This window comes from Rhincodon typus, chromosome 9 (assembly GCF_021869965.1).
Source record: "Rhincodon typus isolate 14 chromosome 9, sRhiTyp1.1, whole genome shotgun sequence".
NCBI lineage: Eukaryota > Metazoa > Chordata > Chondrichthyes > Orectolobiformes > Rhincodontidae > Rhincodon > Rhincodon typus.
Window position 1 is genome coordinate 84,237,549 of NC_063340.1, and position 15,693 is coordinate 84,253,241.

Consider the following 15,693-nt stretch of genomic DNA (forward strand, 5'->3'; position numbering starts at 1 on the left):
AAGGTGCTTGCTGTCCCGGAAGTGGGGAACCCGGCGGTGGCGGATGTGACGTCATCTGTGGGTTCTCCGATAGTGGCCTCATGGCGGCGGTCAATGTGGGTCAGTGATGTTTGCAGTGAACTAGAACGTAGGCTATTGAGCGTGTTAGTGAACTAACTGGTGTTAGTTCAAGGGTTGCAAAATGTGTTCCAGTGAGGACTACAGGATTTCGTGTGAGTGTAGATTTTTTTTTTGAGGTCATGTATTAATGGAAATGTTTCATGTGTTCTCAACTAGCAGTGTACTTTTTAGTGGTACTGTTTTCCCTGTATGCATCAGTGCACCACTAAAAAATGCAGATGCACCTCATTGCACAAGGTGCAACGTTAAGGATTTTGGCAGGAAGATGAGTAATATAAAAAGGGTAGAATTTTGTTGCCATTTCAGTGCTATGTAATTGATTGCAGACTCTGTGTGCATGAGTGTTGGGAGTGGAGAAGCGGATAGCCTTCAAGAGTTCACCCTCTGGATAAGGATTGAAATCACTGATAACTTCTGCATTTCCATCTTTAGCTAAATGAGCAGGCTGCAAACCTGCTGTCAGTTTTAGAGTCAAATGCCGCCAGATTGCAATACAAGTGCTAAAAAAATCGTGCAACTCCTCCCCTGCTGCATCCTCACCATTTCACACTATTTTCACATTTACAACAGTTCAAAAATAAAACATTAAAAACACTTTCACTTTTCAGCATAACTATAATTAAACTACATACCAGTTTTATCTTGGTTAAGTTCCGTGAGACCAGAATGGCAATGATACCCGTTATGATACTCTGAAAGAATAAAAATGTAAAAAAATTGAATTAGTCACACCCAGAGTTTAAATGGGTTCCGGGTTCCACAAGGTCACTTGGAAGAATTGAAGAGTGCTGCTTGATTAAACAAACAATTCAACTCTGTCTGCACAGCAGCCATGATACTGTTGCCAAGAGACAGTACAGTGCAATGAAACAGGGAGAAAATTATGCATTTAGCGGGTACAGACAGTTAAGTATTTTAGGTACAGAATCTTGAGAAGAACACAGTTGTCTATCAGAAACCTAAAACACCTTCCCCTTTTGCAAATTCTGATGGACACAGTGGGTGTTTCAAGTATCTTATATTATTATTACCAACATTAGCAATCCGCTCCTCTTCCCAATCTCTGCAATCTCCTTCAGCTCAAAATTCTGGAGAGATGTCTGCACTCAACTCTTCTGTTCTGCTGTACATCCCTGATTTTAAGTGCTCCATGACTGATCGCCATGTCTTCAACCAGCAAGGCCTCACAACAGGATTTCCCACCCTGAACTTCTCCACCTTTCTCTCCTTTAAGACACAGTCTCTAAACTCTGCTTCTGAAGAAGTTTTTGGTCATTTACCTCAAATTTCTCTATAGGATTTGATGCCAACTTTTGCTTTATAACCCCCCATGAAGCATCTTAGGTTGATTTATTAAGTTAGAAGCACAATACAAATAAAAGCTGTCATTGTAAATGTTTCACTTTATTTTGGCTCATGAGTGAGAGGACAAGCAAGGCACAGAGTTAATTTTGTCAATCATAAGTGGGTGGGTGCGTAGAGATCAGAAACAAAGGTCAATTCTTGCAGTTTTGTCAGGCGAATGAATGAAATATAAAAATGTATTGTCTTGAGGGGATAGCAGTGGAAATAGAGGGATTAAGAAAACAGAAAGGGGAGACATAGCATAGAAATGAGATGGAACACACATGCCCACCCCCAACTACAGATGATTCTACTCCCATTTAGTCTGGTCACAAGTTTTTGATGGTCAAAAGACTTGCAGTTACAATCTTATTGCATTTTATCATCTTAGAGAATCCCAAATTGCTTTACTTGCTTTTTTACTTGAAGGACTCACTGCTGTAGGGAACATAGCAGCCAAATTGGACACAGCTAGCTCCCATAAACAGCAAAATGATAATGGTCTGACAGTACTTTTTTTTTTAAAAAGAAGTTGACTCCAGGATAAATATTTATTCCCAGGACACAGGTAATAATTGCCCACTCTTTTTAACATAGTGCCATGAGACCATTAATGCCCACTCGAGGGGGCAGACAGGGTCTTGGTTTGAAGATGATGCTCAAACCATGCAGCCATGCCTCAGTACTAGTACCAGGACGGTCATGTTAAATTCTGTGTTGAACACTCTACAGTAGCTTTTGTACTCACAACCTTCTGACTCAGTTGAGACTCCTTCCAACCAAACAGTGGCAAAGACTCAGGGATACAAAAAATTCTCACCTCAAATTAGAACTGCCCGAATTTAGCATTTGTTCCCTTAAGAGGTTGTTGATTCAAATCCTACTCCACAGTTTAAGTGCAAAATCTAGGCTGCCATTTCCAGTGCAGTTCTGAGGGAGTACCACACAGTCCAAGTTTCTATCTTTTGGTCAAGATGGTAACCTGAGGCCTTATTCAGCCATTACAGGTGCACTTCAAATGAAAATGCTTTCTTGGCTATCAGCCCTTAGGATCTTCCAATATTTTGAAAGTTGGTATAGAAATGCAAGTTTTTCTCTTATTCATGAGCACCTATGTCCAACAAATCAATAAATTTGACAGCAACACTCCTGGCAGGATGAATGCAATTCATTCTGATAAAATAAATGGAATATATGAACTCACCAACAAACCCGAGATGACACAAATAATGTTGGCCACTGAATACTCAGCAGTCACTTCTTCCTTAGGTTTTGAAATGTGCCTCAGGACTGTGCCATGAACAATTGCACCGACAATGAAGTTGATGTGCCCAACAAAAATCAGCGTGATTCCCTTTCTCATTAAATTCCGGGGTCCCTTCACCTTATCTGTCAAAGCAAAGAAGAACAACCTGTTTGTACATGCATGGAGGAAAGAAAGGTTCATAAACAAAAAAGAGGCAGAGCTCTTCCACATAAACCTTCCAGATTCACCAAAGGAAATTAATTTTAAAAAAAAGGCTGTTCCTCATTACCCTTGGCAAATCTGGTCAGTTTACTGTGTATTGAGAAAGGCCTCAATATGCACTGTATGGCTTATGAATCTATGAACTCTTGTGGCAGTGTCTATACTTGGGCCCAAAAGACTCAGGTTGAAGTCCCACCTATTGCTGACATGTGCCATAACACAAAGCAATGAACTGCAGAACTGAAACAAACAAAAACATAAATTTCTGGAGAAATTCACCAAGTCTGCTCTCTCTCCACAGATGCTGCCAGCGTTAATGTTTAGAGCCCAGTGACACTTCTTCAGAACAAGGGATTCAAAACGTTAACTCTTTTCTCTCCACAGGATATTACAGGAATACGCCCTCAGGCCCACCACTGTGCTGATCATGAGTCTATTTTAAACTAATGCCATCTGCCTGAACCTTGTCCATATTCCCTCAATTCTCTGCCTAAACATTGCTATTTTATCTACTTCTACCACATTCCCTAGCAGCATTCCAGGCACCTATTTTCCCTCTCTCTCACCTGAAACGTATGCCCCCTCATATTTCACATTTCCCTCCTGGGAAAGTCACTCTGACTACCCAAGTCCCTCATAAATTTCTATATTTCTGTCAGGTCACCCCTCGCCCTCTGATGATCTATCAAAAACAATCCAGGATTGTCCAACCTTTCCTTATAGCTAACACACTCTAATCCAGGCAACATCCTGGTAAACCTCTTCTGCACCTTCTTCAAATTCTCCATGTCCATCCTATAATGAGGCAACCAGAACTGTGCAGAGTACTCTTGATGTGGCCCGACCAACGTCTTTATACAGTTGCAGCATGACTTGCCAACTTTTACACTCAATGTCCCAACTAATAAAGGCAAACATGCTGTATGTTTTTTTTTAAACCACCTTATCCACATGTTTCCTCTTCCAGGGAGTTATAGACTTGGATGCCAAGTTTTCTCTGAATATCAATGCTCCTAAGGGTCTGGCCATTTACTGTATACTTATGTCTTGCATTTGACCTCCCAAAATACATCACCTCACACTTGTCCAGATTAAACTTCATCTGCCATTTCTCTGCAAAACTTTCCAGCTGATCTATATCCTGCTGCATCTTTGATATCCGTCCTAACTATCCACAACACCACCAATTTTCAAGTCATTCTGCTAATTTACTAATCAAACCATTGACATTTTCATCCAAATATTTTATATAAATCACAAACAACAGAGCTCTCTGCACTGATCCTTGCGGAGCCACACTGGTTACAGACCTCCAGCCAGAAAAGCATACCTCCACAACTACTTTGAGATAGCAAGAACTGCTGATACTGGAGTCAGAGATAACAAAGCGTGGAGCTGGAGGAACACAACAGGCCAGGCAGCATCAGAGGAGCAGGAAAGTTGACCCTTCCTGACCTGAAATGTCTGCCTGGCCTGCTGTGTTCCTCCAGCTCCACAGAGTGTTATCGACAACTACCTTTGTCTTTAAAAGCCAAGCCAATTTTATATCTAACTTGCCATCTCACATGGATTAAATGCAATTTGATCTTCTGGATCAGCCTATCATGAGAGACCTTGTGAAATGCTTTAGAAAAGTCCATGTAGACAAGATCCACTGCCTTACCCTCATCAATCATCTTTGTAACTTCCTCAAAACATGCAAGCAAGTTTGAGAGACAAGATTTTGCCTGCATAAAACCATGGTGACTACCGCTAATCGGTCCATTCTTCCTAAATAAATCCTAAACCTCAATCTTTTCCAGTACTTTTCCTGGCACTGATGTAAGGCTCACCAGCCTGTTATTTCCTGGATTATCCTTGCTGCCCTGCTTGAATGTAGGAACAATCATGGCTGTTCTCCAACCTTCTGGGATCTCACCTGTGCTAAAGAGGATGCAGAGATCTCTGTCAAGTCCTCAGCAATCTCCTCTCTTGCCCCTTTCAGTATATAGGGATAGATCACGTCCAGGCCCTGGGGACTTGACTACCTTAACATGTTTCAAGTAACCCAGTGCCTTCTCCTTCTTAATACTGATATGTCTTAGGGTATCAACAAACCCCTCTCTAAACTTAGCATCATTCATCTTTCTCCTTGGTGAATACCGATGCAAAGTACTCATTAAGGACCTCACCCACTCCCTCTGGCTCTACACACAAATGCCCTCTTTTGTCCTTGAGTAGACCTACTTTTCCCCAAGTTACTTTCTTGTTCCTAATATGTATAAAATGCCTTGGAATTTTGCTTAATCCTACATTCCAAGGATATTTCATGTCGCCATCTAGCCCTCCTAAATTTTTTGTTTAAAAAAAGTTCTGCTTTCATTAAAATGAAAAGCCTTGTTTAATTTCTGTTTCCTAAACCTTACATATACTTCCTTTTTTCTTTTCAACTAAACTTACGATATTCTCGTGATCCAAGGTTCCCAAATCTTATCATCCATCCTTATCTTTCATCTTCACAGGAAGATGCTGGTCCTGAACTCTGGTCGACTAGCTTTTAAAAAAGGCTCCTACATGTCAGATGTAGATTTACCTACAAGCAGCTGCTCCCAAGCCAATTTGCTGCTGGACATACTGAGTTTTTCCAGCAATATCTGTTTATGTATATGACATAACATGTCTGAACAGAATGATTAATAAGATTAGGCTGTTTAGCCCTTCAAGCCTGCTCCAGTCAATACTAGTTATAGAATCAGAGTCATGGAGTAATACAGCATGGAAACATGCCCTTCAGCCCAAAATGGTCCACGCTGACCACTCAGCTAGTTCCAATTGCCCGCATTTGGTCCATATCCCTCTTAAACCCTTCCTATCCATGTACCTATCCAAATATTTTTTTAAATGTTGCTACTGTACCTGCCTCAACCACTTTCTCTGGCAGCCTATTCCATATATGCACCACTCTCTGCTTGAGGAAGTTGCCCCTTAGATCCTTCTTAAATATTTCCCCTCTCACCTTAAACCTATGCCCTCTAGTTTTCAATTCCCCATGCCTGGGAAAAAGACTATATGCATTCATCCTATCTACGCCCCTTATGATCTTATAACACCACAATAAGGTCACCACTTATTCTCCTACGTTCCAAGGAATAAGATCCCATCCTGGCCAACCTCTCCCTATAACTCAGGCCTACTCATCCTGGCAAAATCCTCGTAACTCTTCTTTGCACACTTTCCAGTTTAACTATGCCTTTCCTACAACAAGGTGACCAAAACTGTACACAATACTCCAAACGTGGCCTCACCAACAACTTGTACAACTGTAACATAACGTCCCAACTCCTATACTCAATGCCTTGACCGATGAAGACCAGCTGCTAAATGCCTTCTTCACCACCCTGTCTACCTGTGACGCCACTTTCAACCAACTATGTACTTGTACTCCAAGGTTCTTCTGTTCCATAACACTCCTCAAGACCTTACCATTTACTGTATAACTCCTACCTTGGTTTGATTTTGCCAAGTGCAACACCTCACACACTTATCCGTATTGAATTGCATTTGCCAATCCTCAGCCCACTTCCCCATCTGATCAAGATCCTTCTGTAGTTTTTGATAACCTTCCACACTATCAATGATACCTCCTAATTTTGTATCGTCCACAAACTTACTAATCATACCTTGTACGTTCACATCCAGATCATTTATGTAAATAATAAATAACAAAAGTCCCAGCACCGACCCCTGTGGTACACAAGTAATCACAGGCCTCCAGTCCCAGAGTTGTGGTCTCAGTTGATGCAGAGGCAATATCACTGAAACAGTAATCAAGAGGATAATGTTCTGGGGACATGGATTGAAATCCCACCAAGGCAACTAAGATCAAGTGTCGAGTTGTGAGTCACCAGAGCTATTGAGATTGTCGCCAGATTGTGACTGGACATTGGAGGACTGTTGGTTGAGCTGACCTGGTATGGTGGATCTTTATGCAGGCTTCAGGGAAAAGCCAACCTACCTCTAAGCCCTCAGTAAGCCCCAGGCCAGGGAGTCTGGAACGCAGTCAGGGTGACTGCAAAGAAGGTGGAAGAAGGCACATCGGTCAATCGGACATTTTTTATGAAGAGTACATATTGGACTGCTGTGGGTTCCAAGCAGCAGACATCTGCTGTGTGCAGGATTTCCCCAATGATGAGTATTTTGATGTAACCTTCGGGAGCGTGAAGCAATGTGTGCATCTCCTGAAGATATCGGAGGATAAAGGAGGCGAGGGTCCCCTCTCCATCCTGAATGCAATGCCATTGTTTGTGTTACCTGTGCAGAGTTGTCGTATGGTTACCATCCATATGTATAACCTCCATGCACCAGCAGCAGATGTCCTGACCTTCCTGGGAAGGTACAAGCAAGTGGAAAGTGGCAGCAGTGACGTGATGGACACCTTTGGGATCGGGACCAGGAAACGACAGGTCAAAGTAACCCCGAGGGCAGATGCTGAAGGGAACATCCTCCATCCACCGACCAGCATTTCGATTGGTGGGAACAGAGGTCATCTGACATATGGGGGACAACCCAGGATCTGTCAAACCTGTGGGAGGTCAGGGCACATGGCTGTAGAGAACAAGGTGACCCTGAGCAGGAACTGTAAGGAGGAGGGGCATCTGAACAAGGACTGCCAACAGGCAAAGAACGGTAACCTGTGTGGGGAAGTGGGCCACGTTCATTAGGCATGCCCAAGACGTGTGGGGAGGGCACATATGCTTAGATGGCGAGCAGTGGCAACATGACTCGAGCTCCCCCAAAAGGACATAAAATTACCACCATCCAGCAGGAAAAACAAAGTGAGGGCCACATGGGTGGTGGTACAGGCCAGAGAGGAGAGGCAGGAAGGCAGCACAGCGGCACAACAGACTCAACCTCTACCTGAGGGTCCAGAGTCAATGGAGGAGGTGGTGGTGGTGAAGTAGTCAGGGCAGTGGAAAGCAGTCAAGAACAACCAAAAATGAAAACCTCACCAGGCCCCCACATGCTCACAGCAACAGAATGGGAACAAGCAGCTGCATGATGGCCATTGCAGCAGCTTCTCTGATGAGGACCACCTATGGAAGGAGGGTCACCAACAGGAAAGAAGGATCAACGTTACCAGGGAGAAGAAGGAGAAGAGCACCCCCTACCCCCACCCAAAAACAGCGGATGTCAGGAAGGGCCTGGCAAACCCAGCCTCCCACTGTCGGGAACCAAGGGGGCTCCTCTACACCATGGCTCCGGGCAACTAGAGGCAGTGAGGTCTGGAGGAAGGAGCAGGGGATGTCAGCACCCCCTGTCGGACTCCAAACCGGACTTCCCAGCTCCGTCCTCGCTCCAATGACACCAGACTGGGGAAGTAGCCCCAGGGAGGAACTGGACAGCTACCTCAGCCCTGCAAGGGTCCAACAGTTTGCCCACACCATGGGCATGCAGGGACTGCCCCAGTTATAAGACCTTAAGTAAATGTACTTTGGGTTTTAACAACTTTATAAATCTAAAATGGGTTTAAAAACCGTGAGTATTAACATGCGTAGCATTAAAACTATCACGCGATGAGTTTCCATGTTGGCTAACCTAGCCAAGGGGCCTTCAATTTGGTTGGGGGGCAACAATTGCCACTCCTCTGGCCTGGATATCCTGCTGCGAGGAAGCAACTTCACCATCACTGAAGTTAGTTAGGGAGGTGGTTGGCGGGTGCCTCCTCATAGCGGATGTTATGTACAGGAACACTCCACCAAAACTAATTAATGTGTACGCCCAAGCAGTAAAGAGCAAGCAGTTGGTCACTCTGCAGCAGCTTCCACTGCTGCTGGCTACATCATTGATATGGATGGATAAATGAACAATATGGTTTGGGGGGTTGAGGGGAGGCAGTGATGTCAGTAAACTAGACACCAAGTCCAGATTCCTGATGGAAATGGTTGCAGACACCAAGCTGCACGACGCCTTCAGCACTCCTGCAGAGGGAGCGCAGTGTAGATACGCCTGGGAGGCAATGCCTAGTGGTATTATCGCTGGACTGTTAACCCAGAGACCTGGGGATCTGGGTTCAAATCCTGCCATGGCAGACAGTGAAATTTGAAATCAATAAAATATCTGGAATTAAGAATCTACTGATGACCATGAATCCATTGTCGATAGTTGGAAAAACCCATCCAGTTCACTAATGTCCTTTAGGGAAGGAAACTGCCACCCTTACCTGGTCTGGCCTACATGTGACTCCAGATGCACAGCAAATGTAGTTGACTCTGAACTGCTCTCTGGGCAATTAGGGATGGACAATAAATGCTGCTTAGCCAGCGATGCCTTCATCCTGTGAATGAATAATAAAAAAAAAAACCTGATCGCAGCCAGACAGCTCTTTCCATAAGTGTAGATTTCCTCTGTGTCCCAAATGTTCTCGGTCAGATCCACCAACATCAAGTCGGTGTTCTTCTCTGACCACTGCCTCCTGCTGGCCAACTATCACCTACAGGATGACCAGCAAGCCGGCAAGAGAACGTGAAGCTAAACATGTAACTGTTGACCTCAAAACATTGAGGAGCCCAAAAGGGATTACACAGGTTGGATAACTATAAAACCCATCTGAGTCTCCAGTGGACTGGTGGTAAACCATCAAAGGGAACATCAAGAGGTTCTTTATCCTCAAAAAGGTGTTCAGACGGTGAGAAAGAGGCAGAAAAACTATCAAAATTCCTGAAAAATATGCAGAACCTGCTGCTGCGGACGATGGGGGTCGATGTCACAGAAGATCTCTAGGAGGTGAAGAGGCAGCAAGCCTCGCTCTTTGCCTTAGAGGCCTCCAATTTCATCTTCTGGTCCAGGGTCCACTCTGTGGAGCAGGGTGAGACACACTCGTGTTTCTTCTTCCAGAAGGTGCACAAGGAGAGCACTTTGCTCAGCAGCCTGAAGGAAGATGATGACTCAATAACGTCATCGAAGGCTGACATCCTGAGGATCAGCAAATCCTTTTACGCCAGATTGTACGACACGAAGCCCACTGATAGCATGGTCTCCCAGTCGTTCTTGTCCTGTCATGGAGGTCTTAGACAACAGCATGGGGAAAGAGGCTGGACCAGCCACTATCTCTGGATGAGTGGAGAAGAAAAAGATAAAACTCCTGGAAGTGATGGCTTACCGGCCGAGTTGTATTCTGCTCTGTGGGACTTGATTGGCCAGGACCTGCTGGAGGTGTATGTCAGCATGATTCTGGCACGTACCATGAGGAAAGGCCTCATCACTCTCATCTACAAGCAGAAGGGGGAAGATGGAGGAAATCAGAAATTAGCGACCAATTTCACTGTTGTATGTGGATTATAAATTCCTAAGGTCATTGCCAACCGAGTCAGGTCTGCTCTGGGATCTGTCAATTAGCCTGACCAAAACTGTGTTGTACCAGGCCGGAAGATCGCTCAGAGCCTCATGGTCCTCGGGGATGACATGCAAGACAGGGTTAGGCACCTGCCTTATCAGCCTGGAGCAGGAGAAGGCCTGCGACAAAATATCGCACACGTACATGAGAGATACACTCTCCAAAATTGGCTTTGGAGAGGGTATCTGTAATTGGATCCAATTGCTCTACACCATCATTAGTGCAGTCTCAATCAACGGGTGGCAATCAGAAAGTTTCCCAGTCAGATCTGGAGTCAGGCAGGGCTGCCCACTCTCTCCTGCCTTGTTTGTGTGTTTTGCAGTCTTTTCCCAAGTCCATCAGGAAGGATGCGAGCCTGAGAGGGGTGATTATTCCAGGTAGTGGAAGCCTGCAGGTCAAAGCTTCCCTTTACATGGATGATGTCGCCATTTTCTGCTCGGATCCGTTGTCAGCAAGGAGACTCATGAGCTGCAACCAGTTTGAACTGGCCTCTGGTGCCATGGTAAATAGCGGCAAGAACGAGGCCATACTCTTTGGGAACTGGGCCGACCGATCCGGTGTTCCCTTCACCATCAGGACAGATTAAGAAGGTGCTGGGTTGTTGGTTCGGAGGGCTGGGGCGTGCACCAAGACTTGGGAGGAGCATGTCACCAAACTAAGGCAGAAACTAGGAAGATGGGAGCACCGGTCCCTCTCCATTGTGGGTAAAAACTTGGTCATCAGGTATGAGGTACTCTCAGTGTTGTTGTATGTGGCGCAGGTCCGGCCTATGCACTGCTGCAGTCACCCACGCCATCTTTCACTTCATTTGGAGGTCGAAGATGGACCGATACATTTGGCATAAAGAACTGGCCGGGGTTCGGCGGGGGGGAGGGGGGTTGCCTGAAAACATATCCAATGCTACCCTCACCCTGATGGCCATCTTTTTGTGCTGATGCATCAAGCTGTGCAAAGACCCTTGGTACGCAAACACCAAGTGTCACTACTTACTGAGGTTCTAGCTGTCCCCGGTGTTGCAAAGGATGGGCTTGGCCTTGTTGTCGCAGAACGCTCCAAGTAGTTCGACCATCCCATACCACCTGTCCTTTGTGGAGAAATTTGTGATGAAAAACGCTTTTGACCACAAGCCCATCAGGCAGTGGTCAGCACGTAGTGTCCTCAAGACCCTTTGGGAAAAGGAGAGGGTGGATCCCATTTTATGGTTCCCTGAGCAGATTATCAAAGTCATTTGGCAGAATGCCTCATCACCAGAACTTTCCAGCAAGCACCAGGACATTGCTTGGCTGTTGGTGAGAAGGACTCCGCCTGTGAGATCCTTCATACAAGCCCAGACTCTGTGCCACTGCACGCTGCCTTCGGAGCAGCTGCAGTGGGGACAAGACTGTTTAGGATATGTCTTTGCAAAGGAAGTCTGGAGAGAAATGCAGTGGGTTTTTAATTGAGCTTTGTCCTGAGCAGTTCCATGATATGGCATTATGTGCTCCAGTCTGTTCCCCAGACGCACACCAAGAGAAACATCAGCTATGCCTGGAAGGACCATCAACATGGTGAAAAATGTTCTTTGGTCTGCCCAAAACTCACTGGTCTTCCAGTTTAAAGAGTTGACCCAGAGTTGAGTGTTGCAGACTGGCACATTCAGAGGTCCAGGACCACTTGCTGAGGGACACACTAAAGCTTGGGGCAGCTGCCACCAAGGCGCAGTGGGGAAAGACCACCATGTAAGGTCCTTCTGCCAAAACATAACAGGGGTCCATTCAGTAACTGGCTCCTGCTGATGCCTCAGCTAAAAGCCAAGAGGTTAACTGTAAACATAGAGAAAGGCAAACGCCAATGTTTGTTTTATTCTCTGTAAATAGAGTGTAGATCTGAACTTCTTTGTTAACTGTATGTACATGAAGATTTCCTTCTATGAATAAAGTATATTTTTGCAATAAAAAGTGAAGTTGACAATACCAGCTATCATTGATTGTTGTAAAAACCCACTTCCCTTTAGGGAATGAACTCCATCATTCTCACCTGGTCTGGCTTACACGTCTCTAGACCCACAGTAACGTGTCCGACTCTTAACTGTCCTCTGAAATGGCTGAGCAAGCTATTCATCGCAACGACCATTTCAGGATGGACAACAAATGCTGGCCCCGCCAACAACACCCACATTGAAGAGGTAGGTTTAACAGCGTGTTTTAAAAGGCTGGCAACATATAGCTTCACAATTTGACAAATGCTAATTATCCCAGGCAGTGATGAAGGAGGACATATAGTGCTGTTAAATTTGATGCAGCTTGTGCAGCATAAAAGCACTTTTTAAAAAGTATTGAGTGAGAAGTTGAGTTGCTATTTGAGCCAAAAACACAAATATTTGCAAAGTGCTTTTTTATTTGCACTTAGCATGACCCGCCCTCAGCAGAACCAGTTTATCAAATATCATTTATCAGAAATGTATGCATGCAAGAGTCAAGATTTCAAGATTATCTTGAGTGGGAGAGGGAGGAATTCTCTCACGTTCTACAAAACACCAGCCTGATCCAGTCAAAACCTTCTGACTGGAAATGTTTCTCAGATTACAATGGGATTACTGGTGATTCCAGAGCCATCAAAGTATCTTCTCCTGCATCCTCCCCTAACATTACATCACCTCCTGAGCACTTCATTTCTCCAAACCCTTTGACCTTGTCTTTGCTTACTCATTCTCATCAACAATACCCAGAGATAAGAGTAAGCATTCAATTGCATGCTGATGATACCCAGCTTTAACATATCTGTGGCTACCTTTGATTTCATGATCACCACTGGCTCAAAGTGGAAACAAGCTACAAATTTCTGCAAAGGCAGGACATTTGAGAGCCTTTCACCAAACCTCAATATTGGCTGAATAATTCTAAAGGAGGGTCACTGGACCCGAAACTTTTAACTCTGTTTTTTCTCCGCAGATGCTGCAAGATCTGTCAAGCTTCTCCAGCAATGTCTTGTTTTTGGTCATCCGAATATTCTCACCCCGACTTCAGCTTGCTCAAGCTAAACCAGCATGAAAAACTGTGCCATGATGAAACCTCGGCTGAGATTCATACCATGTCCCCTTCATTATCAAGACCATCTATTTTGATCTGCACAACATCACTTGCTTCCACCTTTAGCACAAAGATTGCAGAGTGCCTATTTAAGTCCAAGAAGCGGCTTTAAGATGTCAAAGGCACCTCACAAAACAAGTAATTGCAACTAATTACTGTGATCTAACTAAATGAGTGGAGGATTTAAAAGTGCAATTATTCACTCAACATCAGTGAATGCAACAAGTGTGGATAGATCTGCCTGGTCATTTTCTATTCAACTCAATGAGTAGCTGATAACTGAGTGTTGATGTTGTCAAGAGTTGAATTATCTGAATAATTTAAAATCAATTAAATTTGTATAAAGATGTCAGCATGCAGGTCTGAATGGTTTCAACCACTAATCCTCGTATATGTTTGCTGTTTCAATCCTAAAATCACACTTGAAATTGAATGTTGCAATTGCTTTCAAGGCAATGACACAAGCAACAAGTTGCATTTAAACAACACACTTAATGGAACAATATATCCTCAAGGTCCTTAACAGGAGCATTCCATATAAAATTTAACACTCAGCCACACAAGGAGATGTTAGACACGTAACCATGAGCTTCGTTCAGAGGTAGGTTTCAAAGGAGCATCTTAAAAGTAGTGGGGAAAGAGAGAAGCGGAAAGTTAGGGGTGTTGAGGGAAAGATTTCAGAATGGAGGGCCAAGGCAGCAGAAGGCATGGTAAGTCATTGCAAAGCAGTTAAAAAGTAAGGCATGTGGCTCAGGGAACTTAAGGACCTTGTCCAGTTCCTATTTCTTACACAAAAGACCATAAATGCAGAAGTAAAGAGATCAGGGTCAGGGAGGGAGGAGACAAAAGGAGTGATGGAGTACAATATGAGAATTCAAGACCACAATTTCTAGTCCCCTTTCAACAGTCTCATTGTTCTAGCATTAACCCTACAACTGCACATACAGTTTGTTAGAATTGTTTAATGCATGTATGATAAACACGTTCAGTGGTTTTATCCCAACTCTTCTTGCCCTGTTTCTTTCATTTTATGCTCCTTCCAAAATTCTTCCTCTCAAAGACTGCAGTGTGAGATCTAACTCTGTACTCTAGTTGTCAAGATACAATTCCCACTTTTTGACTTAGTTTGGGGCAGTCCATGACATTGTAATGATCTGCATACATGGGCTCCCAAGTCTCTGTAGGCTTGCCCTGCATTGGCCTTCTGCCATTTAGAAAGTGTTCTGATCAATTGTTTTGGATCCAAACTACACGGAAATCTGTCACAGTTTTGCCCAATCACTTAATCCACCAATACCTTTTCATTTTTATACTTCAATCTATACAATGCCACTTATCCTTGTGCCATACAGCAAACTTGGATATGACACTCTTTCCAGTCACTAATCAGTACAACGAATACAGAGGTCCTAACATAGATGCCTATAGGATGCCAGAAATTAATCTATGCAAATGAAGAGTTCCTGTGCATTATAGTGGCTATTCTCCTGTTACTGTGTGTCTTAACTAGGTCAATAACTTGCCCTCAACTCCGTGAACTCTGACATTAGTTTCTTATGAGAGACTTTATCTTTTGAAAATCCATTTTATTCATTGACGTTCCCCTGTTCACTGCTGAAGTCTCCTCTACAAAAGGTTCCAGCAGGATTGCCAGGTTTTATCAATTAGTTACAAATCATCCTGTCCATTATTCTCTTATTTTCCTCTCTCAGCTCACTTAAATAGAGTAGAAAATAGAGACAACAAGGTGCAGGGCTGGATGAACACAGCAGGCCAAGCAGCATCATAGGGGCAGAGAGGCTGACGTTTCGGGCCCAGACCCTTCATTAGAAAAGGGGGAGGGGAAGGGGGTTCTGAAATAAATAGGGAGAGAGTGGGAGGCGGATAGAAGATGGATAGAGGAGAGGATAGGTGGAGAGGAAACAAACAGGTCGAAGAGGCGGGGATGGAGCCAGTGAAGGTGAGTGTAGATGGGGAGTTAGGAAGGGGATAGGTCAGTCCAGGGAGGATGGACAGGTCAAGGGGGCGGGATGAGGTTGGTTGGTAGGAGATGGAGGTGCGGCTTGAGGTGGGAGGAGGGGATAGGTGGGAGGAAGAACAGGTTAGGGAGGCAGGGACGAGCTGGACTGGTTTTGGGATGCGGTAGGGGGAGGGGAGATTTTGAAACTTGTGAAATCCACATTGATACCATTGGGCTGCAGGGTTCCCAAGCGGAATATGAGTTGCTGTTCCTGCAACCTTCGGGTGGCATCGTTGTGGCACTGCAGGAGGCCCAGGATGGACATGTCGTCTGAGGAATGGGAGGGGGAGTTGAAATGGTT

General features: G+C 44.6%; 1 protein-coding gene across 1 annotated transcript in view; it reads right to left on the bottom strand.

Moving 5' to 3' along the window:
- The window catches only part of LOC109921260 (keratinocyte-associated protein 3-like), a 45,140-nt gene that overhangs the window by 23,008 nt on the left and 6,439 nt on the right, over window positions 1-15,693 (bottom strand). Inside the window, 2 exon segments of the mRNA XM_048601380.1 lie at window positions 753-812; window positions 2,669-2,853. Of these exon segments, the coding sequence (XP_048457337.1) occupies window positions 753-812; window positions 2,669-2,853 (245 nt within the window).